Source organism: Vulpes vulpes, chromosome 3, assembly GCF_048418805.1.
Source record: "Vulpes vulpes isolate BD-2025 chromosome 3, VulVul3, whole genome shotgun sequence".
NCBI classification, from domain to species: Eukaryota; Metazoa; Chordata; class Mammalia; order Carnivora; family Canidae; genus Vulpes; species Vulpes vulpes.
In genome coordinates, this window is record NC_132782.1 from 111,821,178 (window position 1) to 111,833,949 (window position 12,772).

At 49.1% G+C, this 12,772-nt stretch overlaps 1 protein-coding gene across 3 annotated transcripts in view; it reads right to left on the minus strand.

Annotated features, from left to right (window-relative positions):
- DNAJA3 (DnaJ heat shock protein family (Hsp40) member A3) overlaps positions 1 to 12,772 on the minus strand; it is a 44,787-nt gene that overhangs the window by 8,373 nt on the left and 23,642 nt on the right. Inside the window, exons 8-12 of one of the 3 annotated variants that reach the window (XM_026003020.2) lie at positions 11,873 to 12,001; positions 11,260 to 11,375; positions 9,565 to 9,662; positions 3,638 to 3,753; positions 1,771 to 3,025 (exon numbers count right to left, since the gene is read on the minus strand). In XM_026003020.2, the coding sequence (XP_025858805.1) occupies positions 3,650 to 3,753; positions 9,565 to 9,662; positions 11,260 to 11,375; positions 11,873 to 12,001 (447 nt within the window). In that variant the 3' untranslated portion in view covers positions 1,771 to 3,025; positions 3,638 to 3,649. Of the gene's footprint in view, positions 1 to 1,770; positions 3,026 to 3,637; positions 3,754 to 9,564; positions 9,663 to 11,259; positions 11,376 to 11,872; positions 12,002 to 12,772 lie in introns of those variants that run through there. The other 2 variants (XM_026003021.2, XM_072751408.1) reach the window with 2 other exon arrangements.

Genomic DNA, 12,772 nt, shown 5'->3' on the forward strand with positions numbered 1-12,772 from the left:
GGATGGATGTATAATGTTGAACTAAAATCTACTAAATTACATACTTTCATGGCCCCCTTAGGTGGAGCTGAAGAGTGATCATCCCTTTCAGATAGGGCAGCCAGCCTCCACCACTCCCTACTGTCTCCTGGGCGCTGGGGAAGCAGGTCAGGGCCCCTTGGCTTTATGTAAAGTTGCTGCTGGCTCACCTGTGACCCTTCACGAGGATCATAACTTCTGGCTGAAAGATATAGGGCACCTGGCTGCCTCAGTTGGTAGAATGTGCAACTCTTGATCTCAGGGTTTTGAGTTCAAGCCTCACTATGGCCGTAGTGATTACTTAAAATCTTTTTTTTTTTTTTTAAGATTTTATTTATTTATTCATGAGAGACACAGAGAGAAAGAGACACAGGCACAGGCAGAGGGAGAAGCAGGCTCCATGCAGGGAACCCGACGCGAGACTCAATCTTGGGTCTCCAGGTTCACACCCTGGGCTGAAGGCGGGGCCGAGCTATCAGGGCTACCCCTAAAATCTTTTAAAAATAAATAAAAGGTACAAAATACAGCTTTCCTAGTGCTAAAACACCCCTTGTGCAAGAGTTACTACAAGTGTCCACATATTTCAGCAACAGGCCCCAGTGAGGAAGAAAGCAAAGCGAGGGCGGGGCAATCTCTAGACAGTTGGGTAGCCAAGAAGCTTGGGGGAGTGGAAAGGATTGTCATCTCTGAGGTGGGGTGGGGAAGGAAGCACTCAAGTCCATCTAAACCCAGAAGGCTCAGGAGAACAGCTCAGGTGGGAAACAAACCGGAGCAGAGACCTGCCAGTGGGATGGAGCCACACTCTGCTGCCCAGGTCAGCCTCACCCACACGTGACTGTGCCTTTCCTACCCACCTACCTTTCCACTCCTCAGTCCCCAAGGCTCAGGGGCTGAGTTACTTTTCTATATTTTTGAATGCCTCATCTCATGCTCCAGCCTCAACTCAGAGATTGCAAAGTCTGGTGACAAATGCCTCCAGAGCCACGAAGCCAAATCCAAGCCTTGAGTGGGACTTGATTTCTAGGTTGTTGCACTGCCACCTTCAGACCACCAAGGGCAGGATGCCCGGTACTGCAGTAACTGTGTCTCACTAGCAAGAAAACCACATTTCTCTTTCAAGGTCTTCCTCTACACTTCTGCTTTTAAAAGACAGAACAGGAAAAGGACTTGACTTCTCCAGGAAGAAAACTTCAGCTGTCATGAGACACTGCCCAGCTTCTTGCTGTACCTGGGATCTGGGACAGTGCCTGGCTCCTTCTGGTAAACCAGTATCTGAAACCCGTAGAAAGTTACCATGGAGCCTCTCTGTGCCCACCAGCTCTTCCCAACCTCTTTGCCCAACCCAGGAAATGCTTCCACAGCTCACTGCTCAGCCCAGAGCCTGGGGATGAGTCTGACCTTTTTGCTCAGGGCCCCTCCTGCTGTGCCAAGGGGGCTTTTTTGAGACAGCCTTCAGCTAGGAGCCCTGACTAGTTAAACTACAATGAGCTAAAATGTTAATGCTCACCCCCGCCCAAATACTCCCTGCTCTAGGATCTGGGCTTGTCAGAGCACCACCCAGCCACCCGTGTGCACGTGCTCCAGGGCTGGTAGGACTCTGGACAAGGCCAGCCAAGTCTCCAGCCAGCCCCAGGAAGGCCAACAGTGATTTGGGACAGCCTTGTCTATGGATGAACACCAGCAACTCCACTGCTAAGTCCCCTGTAGAAAGTGGTTTGAACTCTGAAATTTCAAAGAAAAAAATGACCACAATTTATGCTTTAAATATCTTTTTGCAGTAATCTTATTTACATCAATATGGAATCATTTTACATTCTTAGATCAGACAGTTATAGATGCTTTATTTTAGTAAATTATGAAGGGAAACAAAAAGGAAACCATTCCTAAGTTTTCTCCATTAGCCTGTCTTACCACAGTGGAAGGATCTGGAAACACATGGAGCCCGCACATCCTACAAGCTGAGGCTGGGGGGACAGTGTGTTTTGCTCTGGCTGGACGGTGGACCTTTCAACTGTTTAGACTGTGCTTTCCTTTTCTGAACGAACATTTATACAAAAGACAATGATTCTCAGCAGTGAATAATTTACACACACTTCTGAAAACAGAGGTCAACAGGGTGGGTGGTGAGAACCAAGCCCCTGGCAGGCAGAGGGGGTAGGGCTCTGGGTTAACAGGCTCGTAGCCTGCTGGGCCCAGGCTGCAGCTGTGACCACCTGTGGTCCAGCAGAAAGGAAGGAGCCCCATTCAATGCCTGGCTTAGAACAACAGAACTCAACCGTCAGGAACGAGAAGCCACTCCATACAGGGTAGAAGCAAGGACCATCCGTCCTGATAAGGATCACGGCCCACATGGGCAGGAATGGCATCTCCAGGAAGGCCCTTAGTACATGCCTCCGCAGCCCCCAAGATGCCGATGTCTCAGCTGCTTGGGATCTTTGGGAATTAACCTCCAGGAAGAGGAGAGGGTATCCCTGCTGAGGGATGGATGATGCAATGGGGCGTGCAGGCCCCAGGTTCCTCAAAAAGACAACCTGGCAGGGAAGGCGAATATTCCAGAACTTCCCGGAGGTTTGCTGAGAGGGAAATTAATCACTTCATGACTCAATGTAGCTTAAGGCTTCATTTTTAAGCTGTAAGCATGGCCTTTAATTCTTTAACTAAGATCTCCATACTTGAGTCCAAATTAGAGTTTTAGCTCTGCAAGAAGTGTCCAGTTGTTTTACTCTGCCTGAGCCAGAAGAGGCCCAGGTACCTACCCACAGACAGGAAGCTTCCACCACCCCTCCTGTGTGCCACACAGTAGTAGCCAGTAGCAGTAGCAGTAGCCAGGGGCTGTCCCCCATGACCACTCCGTGGGGAGGTGTGTTGTCACATGGTTTCGCTGTTGCCAAGGCAGTCCAGGGCCTCTGCAGGCAGGGGCTCAGTGCTGCTGTTCTGGAATCCTTCCGGTGCCCTGGCCATGAGGAGGGGCTGCTGCTCCCAGCCTAGTTTCCAGTGGACCGTTTTCCTGAGCCAAGACACAAGTGGTTATGTTTCACTACCATCCCAGGATGAAGACGCCCTGTGGGTGAGCCTCTGGCATCCCTGGGAAGAAGCTGCATCAGGGGTCCCAGTCACCAGGGACCAGAACAAGTAAAAACCAGTCCAACACCACAGTGAGTAAGTGTGACTCCCAGCAGCCCTGAGGTGACCCTAAGCCTCCCAGGCAGGCCATGAGTTAGGAGATTGGGGTGCTCTGAGTTCTAGGCCTGGCTCTGCTACGACTCGCCCTCTATGACCATGAGTAGCCTGGTTCCCGCCACTGTTGGCCGCAGTCCCCTGGAAGCTGGTGGAAGGAGGGCTGTGAGGCAGCTCCCTGTGTAAGCTCTCTAGGAAGTGGACAGAAGGCGGTTTGGTTGGGCCCAGCACTGCCGGCTGACGCTGCCACCTTGCCCTGAGGCAGGCATCTGCACGGACCGGGAGGCCTGGTCCTGAGTGGAGCCAGAAGCGCCACACCCAGACTGGCACCTCTTCCAAGCCTGGGAGTAGGGGGCGGGGGGTACAATGTTGGTTAAAATGAGGGAAAACAGGGATTAGTTCACCAGGAAGCAAAGGGGAAGAAACCTTAGGGTTTTCCTACCTCGGCTGGGTATCAGGAGGTAAACATTTTCTTAAGTTTGGAAAGGAATCCCTCCTTGTCCTCCCCAGCCTCAGGCCTAGCCTTGCCTCTTGCGGAGCTATCCATGGTCCTGCCACCTGGGCACAAACAGCAGAAAGAACTGGGGTCAAGGGCGCCACCTCCAGGAGTCCCATCCCTGGCCCCACCTCCCCACACCTGGCCACCCAGAGGCTGGTGGCTCCAGAAGCCACCAAGCACCACCCTGAGAGGGAAGGGACCACTCCCAGGCTGGCTTCAGGCCTGTGACTGAATGCAAACAGGCCACTCGGTGCTATAGTGTCCCAACTGCTCCTCGAGTCACTGGTCCACAACAGGGCAACAAGACAGAGAGAGGGACGATGACCAGCTATCTCTATTGTAATAACTGTCACAACTGCCAAGTGCCAAATGCCTTCCAGGCCAAGCCACACAGATTTCACGGTAGTTCATTCAATCCTTTACCAGTATATTTCACAGATTAAAAAAGTAAAAAACACAAAACACAAATGCAGAGATGTTAGGTAGTTTGCCTAAGGTTACACAGCTGGTAGGTGGGAGGGAGAACAGAGTTCAAACCCAAAGAGACGGGTCCAGAACCCAAGCTCTTAATGACTGTAAGAAGGTGAAGAACGCATGCCAAGACCAACTAATCAGCTTCCATGCTCCATACGTGTGCACTTAACATCTCTGGGATATTCAGGGAGGGGACTCGCCACTTTGTGGAATCCCATGTCATGTGCGCTTCTTCTAACCTGTAACAATGATAGTGGGGGACCCTGGATGTCAGTGGGCAGCCTCCACATCAAGACCATCTGAGCCCAGATGCTCTAGACAAAGGGAAGCTGCTCTCCAGGCAAAGACTATGGAGATCAAGTCTGCTGTATAAACACATCCTTTTCAAGATCTGCCAAACACTAGGGAGGCTGGACAAGCTTCTGCCACGAGCTAGACTACACACCAGTACTCAGTATTTTAAATTGCAGGGCACGTTGTTAACATGCTAGGATGCATATGCAAAGTACAGCACATAGCACAGTAATAATGGTCATGGTCCCCAAGATCTCAGTCAGTAAGAGGCCAAAGCTCTGGGTACCAGACCCTGAACAGGGGTGGGTGAAGTCATCCCAGGTTCAGCCCCCTCGGTAGTCCTGTGGACCTGGCATGGCCTCAAAGCTCCAGAATGTCTTCAGAGAGCGAGCAGTGGGCCCAAACAAGATGTGCTAACCAAGGTCTGAGCAATCACCAAAGCCAAGATACCCAGGTTGATCCCCGACTCCCAGGGCTCCCCAGTGAAGGACCTGGGCACTGCACAATCACCATAGCAAAGGTGCCCACTTCCATAGATGACAAGGCCATGTGTGCCTTCCCTTAGTCCTTCACATCCCGTTCTTACATAAAGACTTAAGTAACAAAGACCCTCCACAGCAACCCACAAACCAGAAATTTCCCTTCACTCACAGGCCTTCTCAGACACAAAGGAGAGCACAAATGCTGAATTTCATCATGTTCTTGTTCAGGATAACAAACCTTTGCATGTGTGCACCGTCATTATGAGTTAGAGCTGATGGAGCTTCTGCCAAGTACCGTGTCAGATGCCTTCCCTACATGATCACCCTATGATGGTGCAATTATCATTCCCAACTTACAGATGCTACTGCTGAGGCCTGGGGAGGGGAAGTGATTTACATAAGGCTTTACAGATAACAACAGCAGAGAGGGGCCCTGTATCAGCAGACATCAGAACACATGCTGTTAGCTACCAGTCATGATAGAGCACAGAAACATTTGGATTGCTGTCACCCTCCTCCCCCAACTCTGCTGTCTTCATCACCTAGAAGGCAGGAAGCAGTTATGCACCAGGGCGACAGGTATTTGAGCTAAGGTGGCCAAAGTCCCCAGAATAAGTACCTCATTAACTGGTTCATGGTTCACAACAAAAAAAATAAAACTACAAAACACAGACACACCTAGAAATTCTCACCCCCTACTACCAGGAACACCACCTCATCTCTATTTTATTTTATTTTTTAAAGCTTTTATTTATTTATTTATTTATTCATGAGAGACACACACACACACACACAGAGAGGCAAAGACACAGGCAGAGGGAGAAACAGGCTCCATGGAGGGAGCCCGATGCAGCACTCGATCCTGGGACTCCAGGATCATGCCCTGGGCCAAAGGCAGGCAGTCAACCACTGAGCCACCCAGGTGTCCCCTTGACTCTATTTTAAATTTGGATAAAAGGACTACGGTCTCCCTCAGGAATAAGGTTTACTGGCAGGGGTATCAAAGGATATAAGCACTGAATTTAAAATTCTGAACCAGGGCAGCCCGGGTGGCTCATTGGTTTAGCGCCGCCTTCCGTCCAGGGCATGATCCTGGAGACCCGGGATCGAGTCCCACGTCGGGCTCCCAGCATGGAGCCTGCTTCTCCCTCTGCCTGTGTTCTCTGCCTCTCTCTCTCTCATTCTGTCTCCATGAATAAACACATAAATAAATCTTAAAAAAAAAATTTAATTAAAAAAAAATAAATAAAAAATAAAATTCTGAACCAAATGTCAGGAATAAACTATGCACAAAGATGACAAAGTCTATCAATACGCTGCTTTTCTTGCCCGGGGCAGGAGGAGGGACATTCAGGTGCATTTAGGTTTTAGGATGGGATACAAGCATGGACACTTTGCTTCCAAAGCTTCTTCAAACACAGCCAGTATGTGAGTTTTGCCTTCAGAATAGAGAGGAAATGCCCGTGGTAGAAGCCCACGCCGGCCGAATGGGCACTATACAAGCATTTCCAAGTCTACACCCTCAGAAGTGACCATAGCCAGATGGCTGCTCAGCCGACACACACAGAGGCCAAACCCGAGGCCATAGGTCTCTTTCCTGAGACAGACCTACAACTCCCATCCCTCTCAAAGCATCTCCCATCCGATGGTTAGGAAAATGAATTCAAAAAAACTCAGCCAACCTTTACTGTGAGCCAGCCTTGCACCAGGTGCTATACGAGGTGCTGAGGGATTCAGAGAAGAAACATGTCAGCTTAGTGCAGAGGGATTCCAAGTCGGAACTGCCTGATGGCTGTTTGTAAGGTGATGTCAGGAGAAGAATAATAGGTAATACTCATCCCATGAATATGTGCCATGTTTTTGGGCCAAAGTGTTTTCTCCATGGGCACAAACTCCTAGTGTTATGAGGAGGGTCTGGCATGTATCTAGAGTTCAGTGCTTGCCATCTTCTCCCGTTATCTGTAAGCAGATGAAGGCAGGGGCCTTGTCTCTGCACGGCACCTCTTAACACATGACGGACACTAAATGAACTTATGTTTTGAAGAAACAGAGGCCAACAGGACTCCAGGATCTGATTTCTGAGGACCAGGTCGCCCTACAGGTGGAGGTGCAGGTCTATACTCCCAGCCTGACTCCCTGTCTACACACACAAGCTGAGTCAGCAGAGTACCTCTTGTTATATTAAAATGTCTTTCCCTTCATCTTCTTCTTCTGCCTCCACCCTCTGTAAAGGTCAACACCATCAACTACACCAGAGAAGACAAACAGCAGGTGGGATCCCCAAATACTGAGCGGGATCCCCAGATACTGAGCTCCGGAACTGGTTTCTACCCCTACAGTTAAATGGATGTATGTGTGTTGTCACCAAGAACTAACGATGACCCAGAAACACAAACAATGAACCACTCTGCTTTTAACTCAAAAAGTCCCGCAGTAGCTTCAGAGTGCCCTGATTCCCCATGTCTTGCTGCTTAGCCCTAAGCACTGAGAGTCCCTAAGCACACTGTGTCTTTCTGGACTTTTTAGATCATAGGCTGGGAGATAAGCTAGGGTCAGCCATTAAGGTTTTCACCAGCTGCATCAGGGACCAAAAATAAGCAAGAGACATCGAATCCCCCCAAAACTTCAGGTCAGTTTCCTGTGTAATTGTATCTATCCCAAATGCCTTCCAGGTGCCCCTTCCCCTAAGGAAAGCAAAGACGCCCAGGAATTGTATCTGTGATGACTCTTGTCAGCAACCCCCCGCGCCCCCCCCCCCCCCCGCTGCGCTTGTGCATGCACTCGCTCTTTTTCTCTGTCCCAAATGAATAAACAAAATACTTTTAAAAATAAAAATAGGGATCCCTGGGTGGCGCAGCGGTTTGGCGCCTGCCTTTGGCCCAGGGCGCGATCCTGGAGACCCGGGATCGAATCCCATATCAGGCTCCCGGTGCATGGAGCCTGCTTCTCCCTCCGCCTGTGTCTCTGCCTCTCTCTCTCTCTCTGTGACTATCATAAATAAATAAAAATTTAAAAAAAAATAAATAAATAAAAATAAACAAAAATAAATAAAAATTTATGGATGGGAGGCAATTTTCCCACTGGAATACAACTCTGAAATAACAATGAAAGTGAGTGGGAAAGGAAAAATAATTTGGCATACCTACTTTACCGTATAAACAACTTTCAGAAATGTATTCAATGCATATATTAAAGTTAAGCTACACTCAGCAAAATTATGTCAACAGAAATTTAAAAGGAAGAAGTAGCAAAGTGTCTGACACACAAGAGGTTCCCAATAAATTCTGGCTGAACAAAAGGAAAGGGAGCTAGCTACCAGGACAAAGAACCGAGAAAATCACAAGGGTCAGAAGGACAACTCTCAATTTAAACTACCAGAAAGGAGTTTACAAAAACACCAGTGTTCTAATATAGTGAACGAGACCTACGTCACCTCCGTGAGCTCACTCAGGCAGATGTCAAGCTCCTCTGTACGTGGGGAGAGGAGGAAAGCTAGAGTGTCTGTAAAGCAAGTCTCCCATGCTAGGTAACTTGGAACATTTGCAGTCCAGGAAGACGGTAGTGGAGCACAAGTGGAATTACATGAAAGAGCTATTCCCACTTGGTTTTAGTTCAAGAATATAAAAGTCCAGGCACCAAACCATTCCACGTTTGGTCAGGCTACAGACAGGATTTGTGGTAGCTGCATTTACACAGTGGACTTAGTCTCTGGACTCCACGCAGCTCAACAAATTCTATGCAGAGGCTGTTATCGCTGGGATCGCCAAACCTGGGCTCCCAGACCAAGCCCTCTACCTCACTGGGAAACTCCTACCACCTGCTCCAACTGACCATTCATGCTCTGAGGACATGGGACCCAAACAAAAACACAACAAGGCAACGAGGAGGAAGCATGGGCAGCTGAAGCCAGTGCATCCACACAGCCTGTCCCCACTCAAGCAGGAGCCCGACCAACAACGGACCAGCATCTCTTCTGCAGTGCACCCCCACCTCCCACAGGAAGAGGTGCCACGGCCATGGTGTCCATCACCAAAGCTCCTGCCTGCTGGCATTTTGAAATCAAATCACTAATATGTAAATACACTCCCAGATAGAGCATGGCACTGGAGATCTGGGTGAATGAGGCATTTGCTCATGGCCAAACAAATTCAGAGTCAGACCTGCTGAACACAGGCAGATCTATGATCATGTGATAGGCTTTTTATACTGTTTACAACATGCTCTGAGGTCTCAATGAGGCATTCTGGGTCAGGACTGCAGAAAGCCTACAGATCCATCTTCTCCTTAAGCTGCTACAATGAGTGTCTTACCAGGATGTACCCAAGGTCACAAGGCAGGTGGCAGAACCATGGATAGAACTCGAACTCTAAGAGCAGCTCTTGGAGACATATAGCTGCTCTCTGGCTGGAGGCGTGCTAGTGCTCTCTGACCTCCTGACCTCAGCACACACAGAGTAAATTAGGGCGGCTTTACTCTGGAGCGGTTGGCATTCAGCTCTTCCTAGCTCACAGGTCCCCTCTTTCTACCACGCTCCCCACCATGTGGAAACCCCAACATGTTTCTGAACTGTGCGTCCTCCAAGGACTGAGAGGACTTCTACATGCCACCATGTCATCTTACCCGTGCTTGTGTTGGTGACACCATTCACCGTCCCCTCCACATCGGTCTCATCCTCGGCATAGCTTAGGATCAGGCTCTGCTGCCGGCTTGTCAGTCTCCTGTGGACCACAGTTGAGTGTTTCAAGGCAGCGCTTTAAACGATGGGCTTGGCCATTTCATCTATCAGTATGTGGGAAATGTGGGGCCCCTGACTTGGCAGGCACATACACCCTGAGACTAAGAGCCATACTCTCACAGTTTCTTTTCTTTTTTTTTTTTTTCCTTAAGATTTTATGTATTTATTCATGAGAGACACAGGCAGAAGGACAGGCAGGCTCCTCACAGGAAGCCTGACGTGGGACTTGATCCCGAAACTCCAGGATCACCCCTGAGCAGAAGGCAGACACTCAACCACTGAGCCACCCAGGTATCCCTATCCTCAAAGTTTCAATCAAGAAAATGGAAACTGGGATGCCTAGGTGGCTCAGTCAGTTAAGCGTCTGCCTTTGGCTCAAGTCATGATCCCAGAGTCCTGAGATTGAGCCCCAAGTCAGGATCCCTGCTCAGCAGGGAGCCTGCTTCTCCCTCTGCCCTTCCTTCCTCATGCTCACTCTCTCTCAAATAAATAAAATCTTAAGAAAAAGAAAATGGAAACTATGCTCATCAAGGTGAGTACCATATAATCTATCAGACTACTGAATCATTTTTGTACACCTGAAAACTAACACAATGTTAGGAAAGAAGAAAAGTTCCTAAAATACACTAAGTTTTTTTGTTTTTTAAAGACTTTATTTGACAGCGAGAGAGCACAAGCAGGGGCAGCTGAGAGGGAGAGGGAGAAACAGGCTCCCCACTGAGCAGAGAACCTGACACAGGGCTCAATCCCAGGACCCTGGGATCATGACCAGAGTCAAAGGCAGATGCTTCACTGACTGTGCCATCCAGGCACCCTACCCTAAGTTGTTTTTAAACAGCTTTCATGGGATCCCTGGGTGGCGCAGCGGTTTGGCGCCTGCCTTTGGCCCAGGGCACGATCCTGGAGACCTGGGATCGAATCCCACGTCGGGCTCCCGGTGCATGGAGCCTGCTTCTCCCTCTGCCTGTGTCTCTGCCCCTCTCTCTATCTCTCTCTCTCTGTGTGACTATCATAAATAAATAAAAATTAAAAAAAAAATAAACAGCTTTCATAAATACTAAATAGTTTACTTTAAAGGGGGGAAGGGCTCTTACAAACATCCTATGTAGGAAGTTAACTAAACAGAGTGTTGGAAAGCCGGTCCTGCCCAGTAGGGTCGGACGCACAGCACTCCGCTCGGACCTTTCTCCCAGATGACACAGACATCATGTGCCATGATTCAGTCACAGATCTGTCTCTCCCAGCAGAGCCCTAGTGCCTTGAGAGCAGAAATAACAACATCAACAGCAGCGGCTACAGCTACGTGTACCTATACGTATTACTCCATTTCCTAGCAGTTAACGAGATTGACTTTTTATTACGCCTGCTCTGCAAGGGGGCACTTGGCAGGACACACCTGACTAGAGGGAGGAAGTACCACAAGCGTGCACAAGCCTCAGTGCTCACAGCAGCAGACAGCAGGCCCAGGCCAGGGGGCTCAGCACAGGGCCTGGCAGATAAAAAAGCCCTCAACTGGGTCCTGCTGGGTGGGGAAGGTGCGGAGATCGGGCGGACCTCACCATGGCTATGTGGGCACGCACTTTGGAACTCTTATCTTGATGTGAATGTAGTGATCTCCATAGCCGTAACTGTTAATCCGAGGGATGCCCTTCCCACTCATCCGAATCTTCTGGTCTGACTGAATCCCAGGGGGTATCTATAAAGAAAGGAAATCTGTGGTTTGCCTTGGTCTCTAGTTGCTCAAATGGAAACATTTCACTACACACTTACTCCTAGGCAAAAACTGCCATTCAGGTTTCTATACAAACCGACTAAACCCAAGTCCACCTAAAGCAGAGCCTGTGAAGGGGACTTGTGGGCAGTTTGGGGAGGTGAGCCCACAAGGAAGAGAAAGGGAGCATGAAGAGCAAGAACTGGGAGGAGGCAAAGCCAAGACAGGGACAGGCGCACACTGCCTGGTGCCCACAGGAGTTGACACGACCCAGAATTGCCTTCCCTAGCAATTCCACAGTCAAGGCCCAGTATGTGGTGTGAACCCAAGGAATGGCCTGACCTTCTTCCTACCTCCCCCAGACCTTACTCTGAGTCCCCAACATGCTGCTTGTTCAAAGTTTCTGGCCACTTCTCAGCCCCATTTCAGAAAAAAGAGAGCAATGAAGTGCAAGACTGGCAAAGATATCCTTGCCCTCTTACCGTCACGTTAATTGTCTCGTACAAGCCCTGTGCTCTGGCTGTCCCTCCAAGAATAGCCTGAGCTATGGAAATAAAGAGGTCAGAGTGGATGTCTGCACCGTCCCTCCGGAACACAGGGCTTTTCTGCACCTAGGGCCAAGCAAGAGAGATAAAGTTATGCACAGAGAAGTCCTGAGACTGGACAACAGTCCCACATCTCAGCAGCCTGGGCACAGGCCCTGGCATGCATCATGGTTACACTGCTTCTGTGTGAAGAGCATAGTACCGAGGGAGAGAATGTATTCTGACTAAAGAAGCAGGACAGGACCCCGGCTCCAACAATTACACATCATTTCTATACGTAATGGATCTATCACAGATCCATTTCTATACTGCGATGCAAGAGTGTCAGTCTCAGATCAAGCCTTCCAACTGACAAAAAAAGTAAAATCGGCTTTTTGAACATTAACAACAAAAATCTTACTCTACTGGAAGGTTTAAAGAAACAGACTAGTACTTCTACAAAGGCAAACAGTTTATTTTCCAAACATATATTTGGTACAAACTCCCTCAAGACAGCCAGGCAATGCTGGAATGATCTACCCTTTGGGTTTCATTTTTTTTTTTTTTAAGTGGTTTCTTTTTTTAAATTTTTTATTATTATTATTTATTTACGATAGTCACAGAGAGAGAGAGAGAGAGAGAGAGAGAGAGAGGCAGAGACACAGGCAGAGGGAGAAGCAGGCTCCATGCACCGGGAGCCCGATGTGGGATTCGATCCCGGGTCTCCAGGATCGCGCCCTGGGCCAAAGGCAGGTGCCGAACCTCTGCGCCACCCAGGGATCCCTACCCTTTGGGTTTCAAAGACACTCCCTGCCTTGCAGTGATGTCCTCCCCTTGCGTTCTTGTCTATTATCACTT